The 15,171-nt window shown below is 35.2% G+C and overlaps 2 protein-coding genes across 4 annotated transcripts in view; one reads left to right on the forward strand and one right to left on the reverse strand.

Moving 5' to 3' along the window:
• LOC126779977 (alpha-1,6-mannosyl-glycoprotein 2-beta-N-acetylglucosaminyltransferase) overlaps positions 1-14,176 on the reverse strand; it is a 57,906-nt gene extending 43,730 nt beyond the window's left edge. For 2 of the 3 annotated variants that reach the window (XM_050504208.1, XM_050504206.1), the window contains exon 1: positions 6,283-6,594. The gene's annotated coding sequence lies outside the window, so the exon portion shown is untranslated. Of the gene's footprint in view, positions 1-6,282; positions 6,595-13,960 lie in introns of those variants that run through there. The other variant, XM_050504207.1, reaches the window with a different exon arrangement.
• LOC126780109 (EEF1A lysine methyltransferase 2) lies at positions 7,779-12,389 on the forward strand. Its single transcript, XM_050504375.1, has 5 exons — positions 7,779-8,073; positions 9,269-9,468; positions 9,844-9,980; positions 10,766-10,925; positions 12,072-12,389. Exons 2-5 carry the CDS (start codon positions 9,273-9,275, stop codon positions 12,227-12,229), a joined length of 651 nt encoding a protein of 216 aa, XP_050360332.1. The 5' UTR covers positions 7,779-8,073; positions 9,269-9,272; the 3' UTR covers positions 12,230-12,389.
• Positions 14,177-15,171: the final 995 nt, after the last annotated feature.

Below are 15,171 nucleotides of genomic sequence, written 5' to 3' on the forward strand. Positions count from 1 at the left end.
TGCCCGCATAAACTATGCTAGCTAATAATTTAAATATTTTATATGTATACAATTAAAATAAGCATTATGTACATTAAGTACATTTAAAAGGATTTTCATCACAAAACAGTTTCGCTAGTATAAGATAAAAATTAATAAAAAAATGTGTACTTCGACTTAATTTACGAGTAAAAAACATATTTTAAGTAATAATTTTATATACGAGCTATTAGATTACATAATAGATAAATGTTTCATTCTTTATATGTTTTATTTTACTTGGTGGTTAGGGCTTTGTGGACCCGTATCGTACCACCCACTTATCAGATATTCTACAGACAAAAGGGACGTAACATCTTAGTTCCCAAGGTTGGTGACGCATCGACATAATATATATAATGAAATATCAAACAGTGATTGATAAATATATCATTATTTATAGTTACGATAGCAACTTCGCCGCCGTTCATAACGTATTTTTTAAACCATAATGAATATCATATATTATAGTAAAAATAATAATATCTTGGGACATTATTCACACACCGCCATCTGATCCCAAATTAAGCTTGTACAAAGCTTGTACTATGGAAACCAGACAACTAATATATTACATATACTACTTTTCTTTTGTAAATACATACTTATATAGATAATTACACCCTGACTCAAGACAAACAGACATGTTCACGCACACAAATGTCTGTCCTGGGTGGGAATCGAAGCCAAAACTTTCGGCGTGAAAGGCAAGTATCAACCAACCACGCCAACCAGATCTTATTCAAGATCTCGACCTCGACCAATGGTATCGCTTCAATTCAAGGTCAAAGCTGTTTATTTGTGTTTACTGCTGGAATTGAAACAGGCGGGAACATGTTGCTGAATATTGATAGTTACAATTTTTACCAGTAACAGCCTGTGAATGTCTCACTGCTGGGCTACGGAAACCTCTCCCTTTTTAAGGAGAAGGTTTTGGAGCTTATTCCACCACGCTACTCCAATGCGGGCTGGTGAAATACACATGTGGCAGAATTTAAGTGAAATTTGACACATGCAGGTTTCCTCACGATGTTTTCCTTCACCGTCAAGCACGAGATGAATTGTAATCACAAATTAAGCTCATGAAAATTCAGTGGTGCTTGCGCGGGTTTGAATCCACGATCGTCGGTTAAGATTCACGCGTTCTTACCACTGGGCCAACTCGGCTTACAGTTTTAAAATTTTTTTATTGAAATAAATATTTGTTTTTTTTTAACGTTGTAAAAGATAACGCTATCGTATTTATTTATCATGTAGCTGTTGCATTGAACGTTATATAAATAGCATTTGTAAATATGTAAAGGAATTATCTGTAACAGTCGAGATGGCCCAGTGGATTGAATGTTTGAATCTTAACCGATTATCGTGGGTTCAAAACCACCAAGCACCGCTGAATTTTCATGTGCTTAATTTGTGTTTATAATTCATCTCGTGCTTGACGGTGAAGGAAAACATCGTGATCCTGCATGTGTCTAATTTCACCGAAACACTGGCATATTACCATCAACCCGCATTGCGCAGTGGTGGAGTAAGCTCCTTCGCCTCAAAAGGGGGGGAGGAGGGCTCAATCCTGTTCCAATGCTGGTTGATGTATACATATGTGATAGAATTTACTGCTCAACAATTTTTTCACAAATTAAACATGTATCATTAAATTCTGCTTGCCAGGGTTTGTACTCTAGGTCATCATTAAGATTCACATCAAACCACTAAAAATAATCAATCAATCAATCAACAGCCAATCGTTGTCCACTGCTGAACATAGGCCTCTCCCAAGGTGCGCCAAAGCTCCCTGTCCCCCGCCTTCCGCATCCAGTTGGTGCCCGCAACCTTCTTAAGGTCGTCGGTCCACCTGGCTGGAGGGCGCCCTACGCTGCGCTTGCCGATTCGCGGTCTCCACTCTAGGACTCGTCTGCTCCAACGGCCATCGTTCCTACGACATACGTGACCAGCCCACTGCCACTTCAGCCTGCTAATTTTGCAAGCTATGTCGGTGACTCCGGTTCTTTTCCGGATAATCTCATTTCTGATCTTATCCTTCAAAGATACTCCGAGCATAGCTCTCTCCATAGCACGCTGAGCGACTTTGAATTTGTGAACTAGTCCCGCAGTTAGTGTCCACGTTTCGGCACCGTATGTCATGGCAGGTAAGACGCATTGGTTGAAGACTTTCGTCTTCAAACATTGCGGTATAGACGACTTGAGGACTTGACGAAGGTTGCCAAATGCTGCCCATCCCAAGCGAATTCTTCGATCGGCTTCCTTCTCGAAGTTGTTCCTACCGACTTGTATTATCTGTCCTAGGTAGGTATATTCACTAACAACTTCGAGAGGTTTCCCCTCGACGTATATCGGTCCCGGCACGACATGCCTATTGAACATGACCTTGGTCTTGTCCATGTTCATACCGAGACCAACACACCGGGAAGACTCGCCTAGGCTACGCAGCATTTCGGTGAGTTGTTCCAGCGACTCTGCTATGATGACGATATCGTCGGCAAATCGAAGGTGTGAGATGTACTCGCCGTTTACATTGACTCCATACCTAGTCCAATCCAGCGTTTTGAAAACGTCTTCCAACGCGTTGGTGAACAGTTTCGGGGATATTACATCCCCCTGTCTCACCCCTCTGCGCAGTTGGATCGCCTTCGTCTTACAGTCCTGGATGTGGACAGTCATTGTAGCGGCGTTGTACAGACATCTCAGTACCTCGATATATCTCCAATCGATATGACATCTCTGCAATGAGTCGAGCACTGCCCAGGTTTCGATGGAGTCGAAGGCTTTCTCGTAGTCCACAAATGCCATACACAGCGGCTGATTGTACTCTTCGGTCTTCTGCACAATCTGCCGAACAGTATGGATGTGGTCCACGGTGCTGTAGCCTGATCGAAAGCCGGCTTGCTCTGGGGGCTGGAACTCGTCAAGTCGTCTGGCGAGACGGTTCGTGACGACTCTTGAGAACAGCTTATACACGTGACTCAGGAGGGAGATTGGTCTGTAGTTTTTCAAGAGGCTTTTATCACCTTTCTTGAAAAACAGTACCACCTCACTCCCGCTCCACGTTTCCGGGGTCTTGCCATGTTGGATGACGGAATTAAAGAGGCTTGCTAGCTCTTTCAGGACCGGAGTCCCGCCTGCCTTAAGCAACTCTGTTGTGATTCCGTCATCTCCCGGAGCTTTGTTGTTTTTAAGCTGTTCTAGAGCCGCCCTAATCTCTCCTTGGTCAACGACCGGGAGCTCCTCGGAGTAATGGCGCATAAGAGGGGCGCGCTGGTCATCAATACTGATTCCCACGGGTTTATCCGATCTTGAAGAGAACAACTGCCCATAAAACCTCTCTACTTCTCCGATAATCTCAGGCCTAGAGGTAACGACCCCACCATTTTCAGTTTTAAGTTTTGTCAGACGCGGCCTCCCAAACTTGCGAGCGAACACTTTCGATCCCCGATTTTGCCCAATCGCAGCCTTGATGGCACTGGTATTGGAGCGTCGGAGATCGCGTCGCGTAAGCGTTTTTATTGTTCGGTTTAAGGCCTTATCTGACAAAAACGATGGTAGTTCTCGTCGTTTTCTCATGAGCTCGAGTGTCTCAGCAGAGAGTTTTGGTGCGTTGTCTCTTCTCTGTGGCGGAAAACACTTGCGGGATGTGTTTTGCAGTATTTTGACCAGCGTGTCGGTTCTCTCATCAATGCTGCTTATGGTTTCCAACGCGGTGAATTGATTTTGAAGTTCCATTTGGAACTTTTCGGAGCCTTGAGCAGCTTGGAGCATGGTAGGTCGGAGAGTAGACCTCATCATTCTCGATCTTTCGGCTTTTAAGTTGATATTTAGAGTGCCTCGAACCAAGCGGTGATCACTTCCGGTATTAAACCTGTTGATCACTGAAACATCTCTAAATATGTGCCTTTTATTCGAAATGATAAAGTCTATCTCGTTCCTTGTCACGTTATCGGGGCTTCGCCAGGTCCACCTCCTCTGAGGCTTCTTTTGAAAGAAAGAATTCATCAAAAAAAGCCCCTGCGCTTCGAGAAAGTTTACCAGCATTTGCCCCCTGTGATTTCTGCAGCCCAAGCCGTAAGGTCCGACTTTCGATTCACCGCTATCTTGTACTCCCACTTTAGCATTAAAGTCTCCCATAACAACATTGTAGTGGGCCCTCGAGGTGTCGTTGAGGGCCTTTGCGATGTCCTCGTACATCGCTTCGACCACATCATCAGAGTATGTCGAAGTTGGCGCATATACCTGTACAACCTTCAGGGAGTACCTGTCGGAAAGTTTTAGGACAAGGTACGCTACCCGGTTCGACACACTACTGATTTCCACAATGCTGCTAATGAGATCCTTTTTGACTAGAAAACCGACACCACCCTGGGAGAGGTTATCACCTTCGCGGAAGTAGAGTAAGTTACCGGACTCTAGAGTTATCGTGTCCTCCCCCTGTCTTCGGACTTCAGATAACCCCAGTATATGCCAGTTTATATGACTTAACTCTACTTCTAATTCGGCGAGGTGATGGTCCAGCCTCATCGAGCGTCCATTATACGTTGCCATTTTCAGTCGCTTTATACGATAGCCTGCCGTGAACCGGTGATTCTTAGCACCCCCTGCCCTGCCGATACCGCGACCGCTACCTTGGTCGGGCCTAGCGGGCTTGCCGGTAACTGGGGGCCTTTTTTTGGGCGCATCTGCCATTAAGGGAGGGGTTTGCCCATAAAAAAATAAATCAAAATAAAATCTTTTTTTTTTAATAAAAAAAATATACTACTCGTCTGTAATGGCAAATGATGCAGAAAGTGGATAGGCTTTTTGTGCTGCTACACTCGCAATCTGCGATTTATTTTACAAATTGGCAACCCTGATTTATTATCACGGCCGTCAAACAATAGCAGTTAAGAACAATAAGAGACTCTATAAGAAAATATTAATATCTAAGCCTTGAACATCATTTCAGAACAAACAGATAACTCTAATCAAAAAATGTATTACACTAATAAAATGACTATGAGTCTAGTTGACTGTGAAGGTTTTGTATCATTCTAATTAAATCATTCTAATTTTGTTTTAAATATGATTTAGACATATTTATTTAATTTAACTATAAAGTAAACAGATTCAATAAAAAATTTATTTCTTTAAAAACAGGGAAAATTGGAGGGAAATCTAGCTGTCACTTAAGGCTTTACTAAAAATGCCATTAGGACTAATACAGTTCATAAACCAATGCTAATTACATTATAATATTAATGAGCCAGTGTGCAGTCAGCAGCTCAATTAAGGTATACCATTGGCAACGAATTAAAAATATATATTACATTTAAAAAAAGCTTATACATTGCTTCACCTTGGCAGTCTGATTGTAGGCTGAAACCACAGTACAAAAAGCCATAAAAGTAAAAAAAAATCATCCAATACATTGTGTGGGCCAAATCTAGAAACTGAATTTTAAGCTTCCCACACTCCTAATGGAGCTGTTTTATTTACAATACAAAATAATAATTTGTTTTTGTTTGAATGAAATGACAGTTTGTTTTAAAAAGGGTTTTTTTTTTTCAACTATACTCTGGCAAGAAATTGGCATCATGTCATAAATATAGTAAATATACATATCTAATTTTTATAATGTAAAATATATTAACATAGGTTAAGTTTAAGGGCATTTGAAAAGTTATCAATATATTTATGTGATTATATAATGAATACGATTAAGACATTAAAACTGTATTCCAAGCCAGTTACAGCTTTGCATTTAAATGAATGATTTAATAAATTATTATTTAAAACTGTTTGATATTACTACTTCAATAATATAATATTTATCATATACTTTTTAAAATAACTGTAATTAAAAATTCTAATATAGAAAAAAATAAATTGTTAAAAAAATATTATATTCCATAATATTTTATAATTATTTTACATATTTTTCTTAAAATTCTTATAAAAATCACTTTTAGGAATTACAAGTTTACACTTTCAGATAGATTGTTTTTTTTATATCCATTGACGAAAAATTGAAGAACCTAAGTGGATAAGAATTTATTTAACTATAAATTTGCGTTGCAACTTTATTTTTTAATTAATTAAATTATTCGTAATATTTTTTATCTTGCTAATTATTTTAATACAACGACAGTTATTGATTTAATAGTTTTGTTCACCTTAGTAAGTTTTTTTTAATAGTTTACATTCCACCTAATTAACATTCGAATTTTAAATATAATATTATTTTTAAACATTAAGAACACAGTAAGTTTTACTCACCAATATAAATAAATCTTGTTCCTAAATACCAAATATCCACTCCGTTACGTAAATATTTCGACAACTGAATATTAATTAGTTTATATACACGAGCACCTTCACAATAAACATAACACTATTAGAACACGATTAATATATTACTGCGATATAATATCGATCTTTAAAAGAGTTTTTATATGTCAACTCTACAATTCTGTGTGCATAATTTATTTAAAAAAAACTTTTTTTAATGCGCGCGCTCCGTCACATGATTCTCATTGAAAATTAACAGTTAAATTAATACGCGACGGCATTGGATGAGTACTTTATCGGTAAACGAAATGATTATGAATTATATTTTTTTTTTGATGTGATGTACACTGTAAATAGACAGTTATTTTTTAATGTTGCCAGTGAAATAAAATCTACGAAAATGGTAATTCTTGATAAGAAAAAAACATGAAGGACAAATATTTAAGTGAAAAACAAGATACAATCAAAACAAAATAATAGAAACATCCATAATTATGGGGACTTATTAAATATATCATATTATCATATATTGACTAATATGTCATTGATTAAAATATGATATTAATAATCAAAAAAATAATAAATTGGTTCATGTACAGACATTTTTATAAAATACAAAATTAAAATAAAAAGAACAAAATACACATTACAAATTTAAAGCAAAAACACGTCGTCTAAAAGATTGTCCTGTGGCATTGTACTCGCTAGATTGTAGACAGAATTAGAAATAGATTGTCATCAGAAGTGTGTGCGTGTTGTGTGCTTATAAATTGGTAATAATAAATTGATAAAATATAAAAAAATAATAAAAATAAGTACGTAAGTTCATTTCTACTGGAATACCAGTAATAAATTTATTTATTCTAGTTTATATTATTATATAGATAAATTTATTAAGTCTGAGATGTAAAGTAAGTAGAACGGATAAAGTGAATACTAAAATAAGTATTATTGACAAATAAAATTTTCCAATAATTTCCGTTCCGTTTCCAATGTTGCCGTTCATAACTTACAAATTAACTGTCTGTGTGTGATGTGATGTGTGAACTTTACTTGAACAACTCCTACTAAAACAATTCATTTGAACATATGGATAGTAAAGAAGTTAATAGCATTTTGTCATTATTAATAATAGTATAAATGTTTATATCAGTAGGTTCCATATGGATCTTAATGCAGTTTGGTGCAATTTATTGAATATTTTAGGATATGAATATTGTGATCTATTTGATAAATATATCAAATAGATCACAATATTCATATCCTATCCCTATCCCATAAAGAAAAAAATATTTTTCTTTATGGCTGATATTAGCAATTTCGTTAAAGTACTTCAATTTGTTATAATGATTTGAATATTACGGATTTATCTTCAATATTTATATGTGAACTTTAATAAAACATTTAGTATGAAATGAAATTTTTGATATGGGCATACCAAACTGACAGTCTAAATTCAACTGTTGTCAACAATTAATTTCAAAGTTCTTTATTTTGAAAATTAAAATAATATTTACAAAATAATTTATATTATTTATTAATAATATAAACAGTTTAAGTGTTCGTGTTACTACTGTTACTATCGTTATTTTTACAATAAATACAAATTTGTAATACTTTTAAGTTAGTGTTATAATCGTTTAAGTAAATAAATATATCGCGATAAAAAAACGCAAGGTGTAAATTAAAATTTAATAACGCAAACTTTTAGCAAGATTGGATTCTGATTCGTCGTGCAGTTGAAGAAAAGTGAATCTTAAATATACCAAACTCAATTATGTAAGTTCTGTGATCATAATATAATTTTTTGTAACCTCCGACAACTTTTTTAAGAATATGTAATTTTAAAATTATAAAAAATATTTTTTTCTTCAGTGGGACATTTACAGTTTCACCTTTAATATATTTATTAAGGCTTTTTTTTAATTTATATATTTACCTATAAATTTTGTAACTGTTTGTTTTCCTAATAAATAAATTACAATGAAAATATAAGTATGGTTTTTGTAAATAATCAGACAGTATTTGTCACAATGCCAGGAATAGGATAATGATAAACAAACCGTAGATTAACATATTCCAAGCAATTCGCTAACAGCTATGCTTTATTAAGCTCTACAATCAGTTCGTTATTAGTATACCTTTCTTTATAAGAAAACACTATTACACTTAACTACTTATACCAATGACTACTCTAATTTTACTTCAACACATTTTTATTAACACTTGAAAAACGCATTGTGCGTCTCCCCCTCGGGAACAGTGGAGGGGTATGTGGGGCTCACCAGTGAACAAACCAGCGGTACCCTATCCGTTTTAACGAGAAGCGCCACGGGATCGTTTGCTCATCCTACCATTTAATTTTTTAAATTTCATTTTTTAAAGGAAACCACTTAATATACATAATTTATATATCGACCAACAATATCATATAAGTACAAGGTCAAAGTTATTTATTTACCGTTGTCATTTGAATCAGCGAAATATAAAAATTTTTTAGAAATCATCCAGTTCGTATTTAATCACATATATTTAAAAACACTTAAAACTAATTAATTTACATTAATACATAATTAGTTAAATAAATAAGTATTATATAAATCACTTATTTTACACTTGTGTGTGGGTGACACACAAACACACACACAGATTATTCCCCTCCCGATTTCAACGGAGTCCTAAGCCGAGGTCCGGCCTCACAGGAGGAACCCTTAGGACGCCCGTCTCTCTTGAGCCCTGTGTGGCTCCCAACATCCGGCTGAGTTAAACTCGCCCATCCCGCCCGATGACGCTGTAGAGGCCAATAAGGCCAACAGTATTACTCACTTCGAAAAAAAAAAAAAAACAGATTACATTTTTTCAATTCACATTTGACTCATGACTCTGATTTCATTAATTTTTTTTATTTGTTTTATTTCTATTTATTTAATTTTGTCATATATCATTCTTTTATAATTATATCATATCATTATAGTTAAATGGAAGACTCTGAACTTGATTCATCCGAACTCGGCACCCAAAAGTATTGGCGAGAAGCATATATTAAGGAAATAAACAACTTCGAGGAGCATGGTGACCCGGGAGACGTCTGGTTCGGTGAAGATAGTGCAATAAGAATCATTAACTGGATATGTAAATGCGGAATCGACAAGGATACGGCAATTATAGATTTAGGTATTTTTATTAAATTTCTGATATTTTTTTTTTATTTATAGAATAGGAAGGCGGACGAGCATATGGGCCATCTGATGGTAAGTGGTCACCAATCACCCTTAGACAATGCCATTGTAATAAATGTCAACCATCGCTTACATAGCCAATGCGCCCACCAACCTTGGGAACTAAAATGTTATATCCCTTGTACCTGTAATTACACTGACTCACTCACTCTTCAAACCGGAACACAACAGTACCAAGTACTGCTGTTTTGCGGTAGAATATCTGATGAGTGGGTGGTACCTACCCAGACGGGCTTGCACAAAGCCCTACCACCAGTAAACATTCTTTTGAACAATTTGTTAAGTCACTCACACCATTTATTCGTTTTAGGTTGTGGAAATGGTTACACGTTATCGGAACTTGCAAGAGAAGGCTTCACGAATTTATTGGGCATAGATTATTGTCCAGAGGCAATCATGTTGGCGGAGAAAGTTGCTAAAAGTGAATTTCCAATTTTGAAATTTCAGGTATGACTTTTTTTATTTTTATTGGAATAATGGAGATTGTTAGTGGTCACAATTACCCAAGGACATGTGCAATAAGCTGCTGATGCGTTACCGGCCCTAATTGTATGTTACTAGCTGTGATCCGCTGATTTACCCGGTTTGTATATTATAACATTTGACAGCCTCGTTGTTACATTTTTTCTTGACTTTTCTAAAGGAACATAGGAACCGACCTAGTCAAAATCACATAAGTATTCTATAACTCATTTGGGTTTTGGGTTAGCAGTACTGTACTTTTGGATTAAAACCACCGAATATGTACTGCTGACCAGATGGCTTAATTATATTTACAGAAATGGATAACTATAGCGCGATTTAAAATACAATCCGCCATCCAAAAAACGCAAAGAAATATTATAAAAGTATTATAAATCAGTTATTTGTTCTTAATCAATTCTAATATTATTATAAATACGAAAGTAATTCTGTCTGTATGTCACTTATGACACTTTCATGGCTAAACCGCTAGACCGATTTTGATGGAATTTTGTATGCAGCAAGCTTGAGCCCCAAGAAAGGACGTAGCTACTTTTTTATTTTGCTTCCCCTCACCATGCCGAAGCCATGGGCGTAAACTAGTTAACTATGAATAATATGATTATATAACTAATCATATGATTTTTTTCCTTAAATTTAAGAGGTGAAAATTTTGAAATACCCTACTGGGAATGGGGGAAAAAGGCAGAGAAATCTTTTTCTGCTCATTTCCGCCTCTAATAAGAGTGTACTGTTTATTAATTGATCAGGTCTTCGATATAACGAGTGACGATGTGAGCACTTTGGGCGGGAAGTTCGGTGTCGTCCACGATAAGGGCACGTATGACGCGATCAGCCTAAACCCAGATAACCCGAAGGAGAATCGGCAGAAATACATCCAAAAAATGGTGGATATGCTGGATGAAAATGGTAATAATCTTAATATTTGAACTTGAGTTTGTTTGTCAAGTCTTAACTACTGAACCGTACATCATACAATTTTGCACACGCATTGTCATACCCTGTTGTCTTAAGCCTCGAGTTACACCGGCTCAGTTCCCCTTTAAACTGCAACACAACTATTGCTGTTTGGTAGAATATCTGATGAATGTTTGGTACTTACCCAGACAGGCTTATACAAAGCCCTACCACCGTATAAAGTACTTTTTAGGTGGTCATTTCGAATATATTTTTAATATTGAAATCAATTTCAATACACCAAATTCTACCCATATGGGGTATTAAATGGGGGAAATGGTAATTCGAGACATTGTAATTATGGAAATTTTTTGCGCGGCTTAAAATATTTTTCATGCAGAATAAATATTAATTCGACTGTATTTAAATACTTTTGTAACTTTATCGTCAGAAACACGTCTTCTTCTTTTGGTTCTTCTAAGTAGAATCTACAATCAGAACCGGTGGTAGCTTTCAACTAATTTAATCTTGTAAATTATTACATGTTATTATTGATTCCCCCACGGCGTATGTCTGTGTGTCCGCGATAAATTCAAAAACTATTGAACGGATTTCATTTCTTTTTCACCAATGGATTAAGTTGTTCATGAGAAAAATTTCTGTGTATGATTTATTATGGCTTTCTGTAAATTGTCCGAAATATGACGATGATTGTTAAAGATGTCGGAAAAACATGCGGTCTGAGAGTTTTACTGGCGCCGCGTAAATCGATAGTTATATCCGTAATAGCCTGTTAATTTCCCACTGCTGGGCTGAAGGCCTCCTACCCTTTTTGAGGATAAGGTTTTGGAGTTATATGTATTACGATATTAACGTTTTTTGTTGATCCTTATTACACCCGTGTGAAGCCGGGACGAGTGGCTAGTAATGTATATCATGATTTGATGTAAGTCTGTCTGTAGTACTAATATACATTTAGAATAACACTACCGAACATTGTTCTAACCCGTTTCATATTAAGCCTTATTAGGTACTTACAAAAATCAATAATAATTTAAAAGACAACTAGCGCCATCTAGTGACGAAAAGTAGAATTAAAATAATTTAATATAATTCGATTCGATCTTGAACAATGTCTAATATTATTTAACGTTACAGGTATTTTTGTAATAACGTCATGCAACTGGACGGAGGACGAATTAATAAAACATTTTGAAAGTAAAATGAAACTGAAACAGGTAATACCAACGCCGCAATTCAAATTTGGCGGGAAAGTCGGAAGCGTTGTGTCGTCTGTGGTTTTTGAAAAAAAATAATATATATTATTGTTATTGATAAGCAATAAAAATGAAATAATTATATAAGTACAGGCAATTACGTATAATTTTTATTTATGATAAATATTCGATACAGACGTGATACCGATTTATCAATTTGTATAATAAAAAAAAAAACAAATAAAAGATGAGCAGTTCATATTGTTGTTTTATTATCTGAAGGGGATGCAAATGGGCGTAAATAAGAAGTTATTTGTTAAATATATACATATTCAATTGAGGCTGGCAACACCATGGCTCGAATACTCGTTTGTTCGCCTTACTTTCACATAAAATAATGTTATGTACGAGTCTTAATAGGAACGTCGTTTTTCTGTGGCTTGGGATGTTTTTACTCAAGACGGTCTGTTTGACAGTGACATAACTGGATTAAAATGGTACCTATAATAAATAAGTACCTATTGAATATTTTCTTTCTGACTTCCAACGTCCTGTAAACGTGAAATTTCCTTTGACATTAGTTTACTCACTAATTATTAAATATTTAATTAAATTTATTGTAAGAAATAAATTAAAATTATATTATTTATATATTGTGTTCAAATAATTATTTCATTTAATTATAATATTTTTCTATATCTACTGTTGAATTACATGGTTTTCACTCATCATCATTACAGTAACAGCCTGCGAATATCCCACCGCTGGGCCAAAGTTTGGAGCGTATTCCACCATGCTGCTAAAATGCGTGTTGGTGAAATACACATGTGGCAGAATTTAAGTAAAATTGGACACATGCAGATTTCCTCACGATGTTTTCCTTCACCGTCAGGCACGAGATGAATTATAAACACAAATTAAGCACATGAAAATTCAGTAGTGCTTGCCCGGGTGTGAACCCACGGTCATCGGTTAAGATTCACGCGTTCTAACCACTGTGCCATCTCGGCTTTTTCATCATCATTAAACGATTCAAAATTTGAAACCGAATAATCTCATATCATATGTGTCACCTATTTTATACGTGACATTGGCAGAATATTTTGCGCTCAATAGCGCAATAGATAGACGTCAGAAAAGAGAAAAAATAAAATAATACACAAGTTTTTAAATATATCTGATCAAACCAATTTAATTGAAAATTTAATGTTATTTAATATTAGTATGTAAAACTATTACGCTAACGTTCTAAATAAACTATCACGTTACTTAACGAATAACTCTAGTATAAAACTCAACAATAATTTAAAACTGGCAATTATTTTCATATCTTTGACATCCATTTTTTTTAAATTAAACAGAGAAAGGTGTCCCATTTTATGGATGCACAAAATTGTAAGGTTTTTAAATAACAAATGATTACATCGAATAGTTTTATTAAACATTATTTTCTTATCATGTTATTTACCATAAATTTTAATATGCTTAGCGTATGAGAAAAAGACATAAATAATATAAAATAAAATCCATAGGTATAATGTTTGAAACGTCATAATACAAATAAATCTTAGTCATGTTTTATTATAAAAAAGAATTATTAATTGACAAAGGACGTTAATTACGCTGCAATTTGACATTGACAGCTAAAGCGTTTATCTATATGTATAGTGGTGCCATTTTGTTTTACGCCTACGTACTCATGTAACACCCATGCCCTACCACCCAAGAGGGCCTTTATAATGACTGAAAAAGTCTTTACTGATAATTTTAAGTTCTATTTTTTTTTATGAATCTTTAAAATCAAACTAAAAATAATATTATTTCACTCACTTCTGATGGCCTCAAATGCCAGTGAAGGCCTGTTGCCGACCCTAGCTGCTAAGCCGAGGCATTTAAATCGCATGGCCTTAGCAACTATTATAACACAACAAAAAAAATATACTGAACATTTACGTACGACCTTTTGCACTTAGCGATTTACCAACTCATCCTAACTAATATTATAAATGCTTTGTTTGTTGTTACACTTTCTCGTCATAACTACTCAACAATTATCATTCGTCCCCCTCCTCCTCACACGCATAACCCTCATAGTCCCTCCTCACGGGCGTAAACTCATTTATAATATGAACCTTTGACTCCGGTAAACAGATAACAGTTGATAAACAAATGAATTTAATTTATCTCGTCTAAGTCAATGCAACAAGAATCTGTTTATAATTAATCACGAATTCTATTAGGGGTATCTACCAGTGTGGGAGGGGCCGCTATTGTCTAAACCCCCCCCCCCCAACCTTAGCCCCTACCACCAGCCTCCCTATTTTTACCTCTCCTATAGACACGACACTAAACCTCTGCCCCCCAATTTTACCTCACCTCCGCAAGCCATGTCTCATGATCAGGACATCCTAGGTGCCCCGAGATTTGTATTAAGCGAACAGTGCAGTGAATAATATTTTAGAATTCATTATATAAAAGCAGAAAAACTAGCCAATACATATTGTGTACCAAGCGTAAACATCGCAATAGAGTAAACAAAATTTCAATGTCATTTTAATTTTAAATACAAAAACGTTATATGCCAGCATTTTGGGGACAATGACAATCTTTTAAACGGGGTGTTTTTTCTATAAATTTGTAATGTGTAGTTTGTTCTTTATTTTAGTTTACTCTTATAATACTTTATAAAAATTATATTTAATTATGTTTGTTAAAATTAATAATAAAAAAAAAAGATATATTCCAATGAAATATGTTGTTTCTTATTTAGAGTTATCACTTTAAAAAAAAAAGCCGAGAATGCCCAGTGGTTAGACCGCGTGAATCTTAACCGATGATCGTGGGTTCAAGCCCGGGCAAGTACCACTGAATTTTCATGTGCTTAAGTTGTGCGTAAAATTCATCTCGTGCTTGACGGTGAAGGAAAACATCGTGAGGAAACCTGCATGTGGCTAATATGCCTGAAATTCTGCCACATGTCTACTCCGCCAACCCGCATTCGAGCAGCGTGGTGGAATGAGCTCTAAAACCTCAAAAAGGAG

Source organism: Nymphalis io, chromosome 30 (genome assembly GCF_905147045.1).
Source record: "Nymphalis io chromosome 30, ilAglIoxx1.1, whole genome shotgun sequence".
Taxonomy (NCBI): Eukaryota; Metazoa; Arthropoda; class Insecta; order Lepidoptera; family Nymphalidae; genus Nymphalis; species Nymphalis io.

Coding starts and splice junctions, on each gene's coding strand:
- LOC126780109 (XM_050504375.1), top strand. CDS start 9,273: ATGGAAGACTCTGAACTTGATTCATCCGAACTCGGCACCCAAAAGTAT. Junction 9,469..9,843: donor TACGGCAATTATAGATTTAG/GTATTTTTATTA, acceptor TATTCGTTTTAG/GTTGTGGAAATGGTTACACG. Junction 10,926..12,071: donor GGATATGCTGGATGAAAATG/GTAATAATCTTA, acceptor TTAACGTTACAG/GTATTTTTGTAATAACGTCA.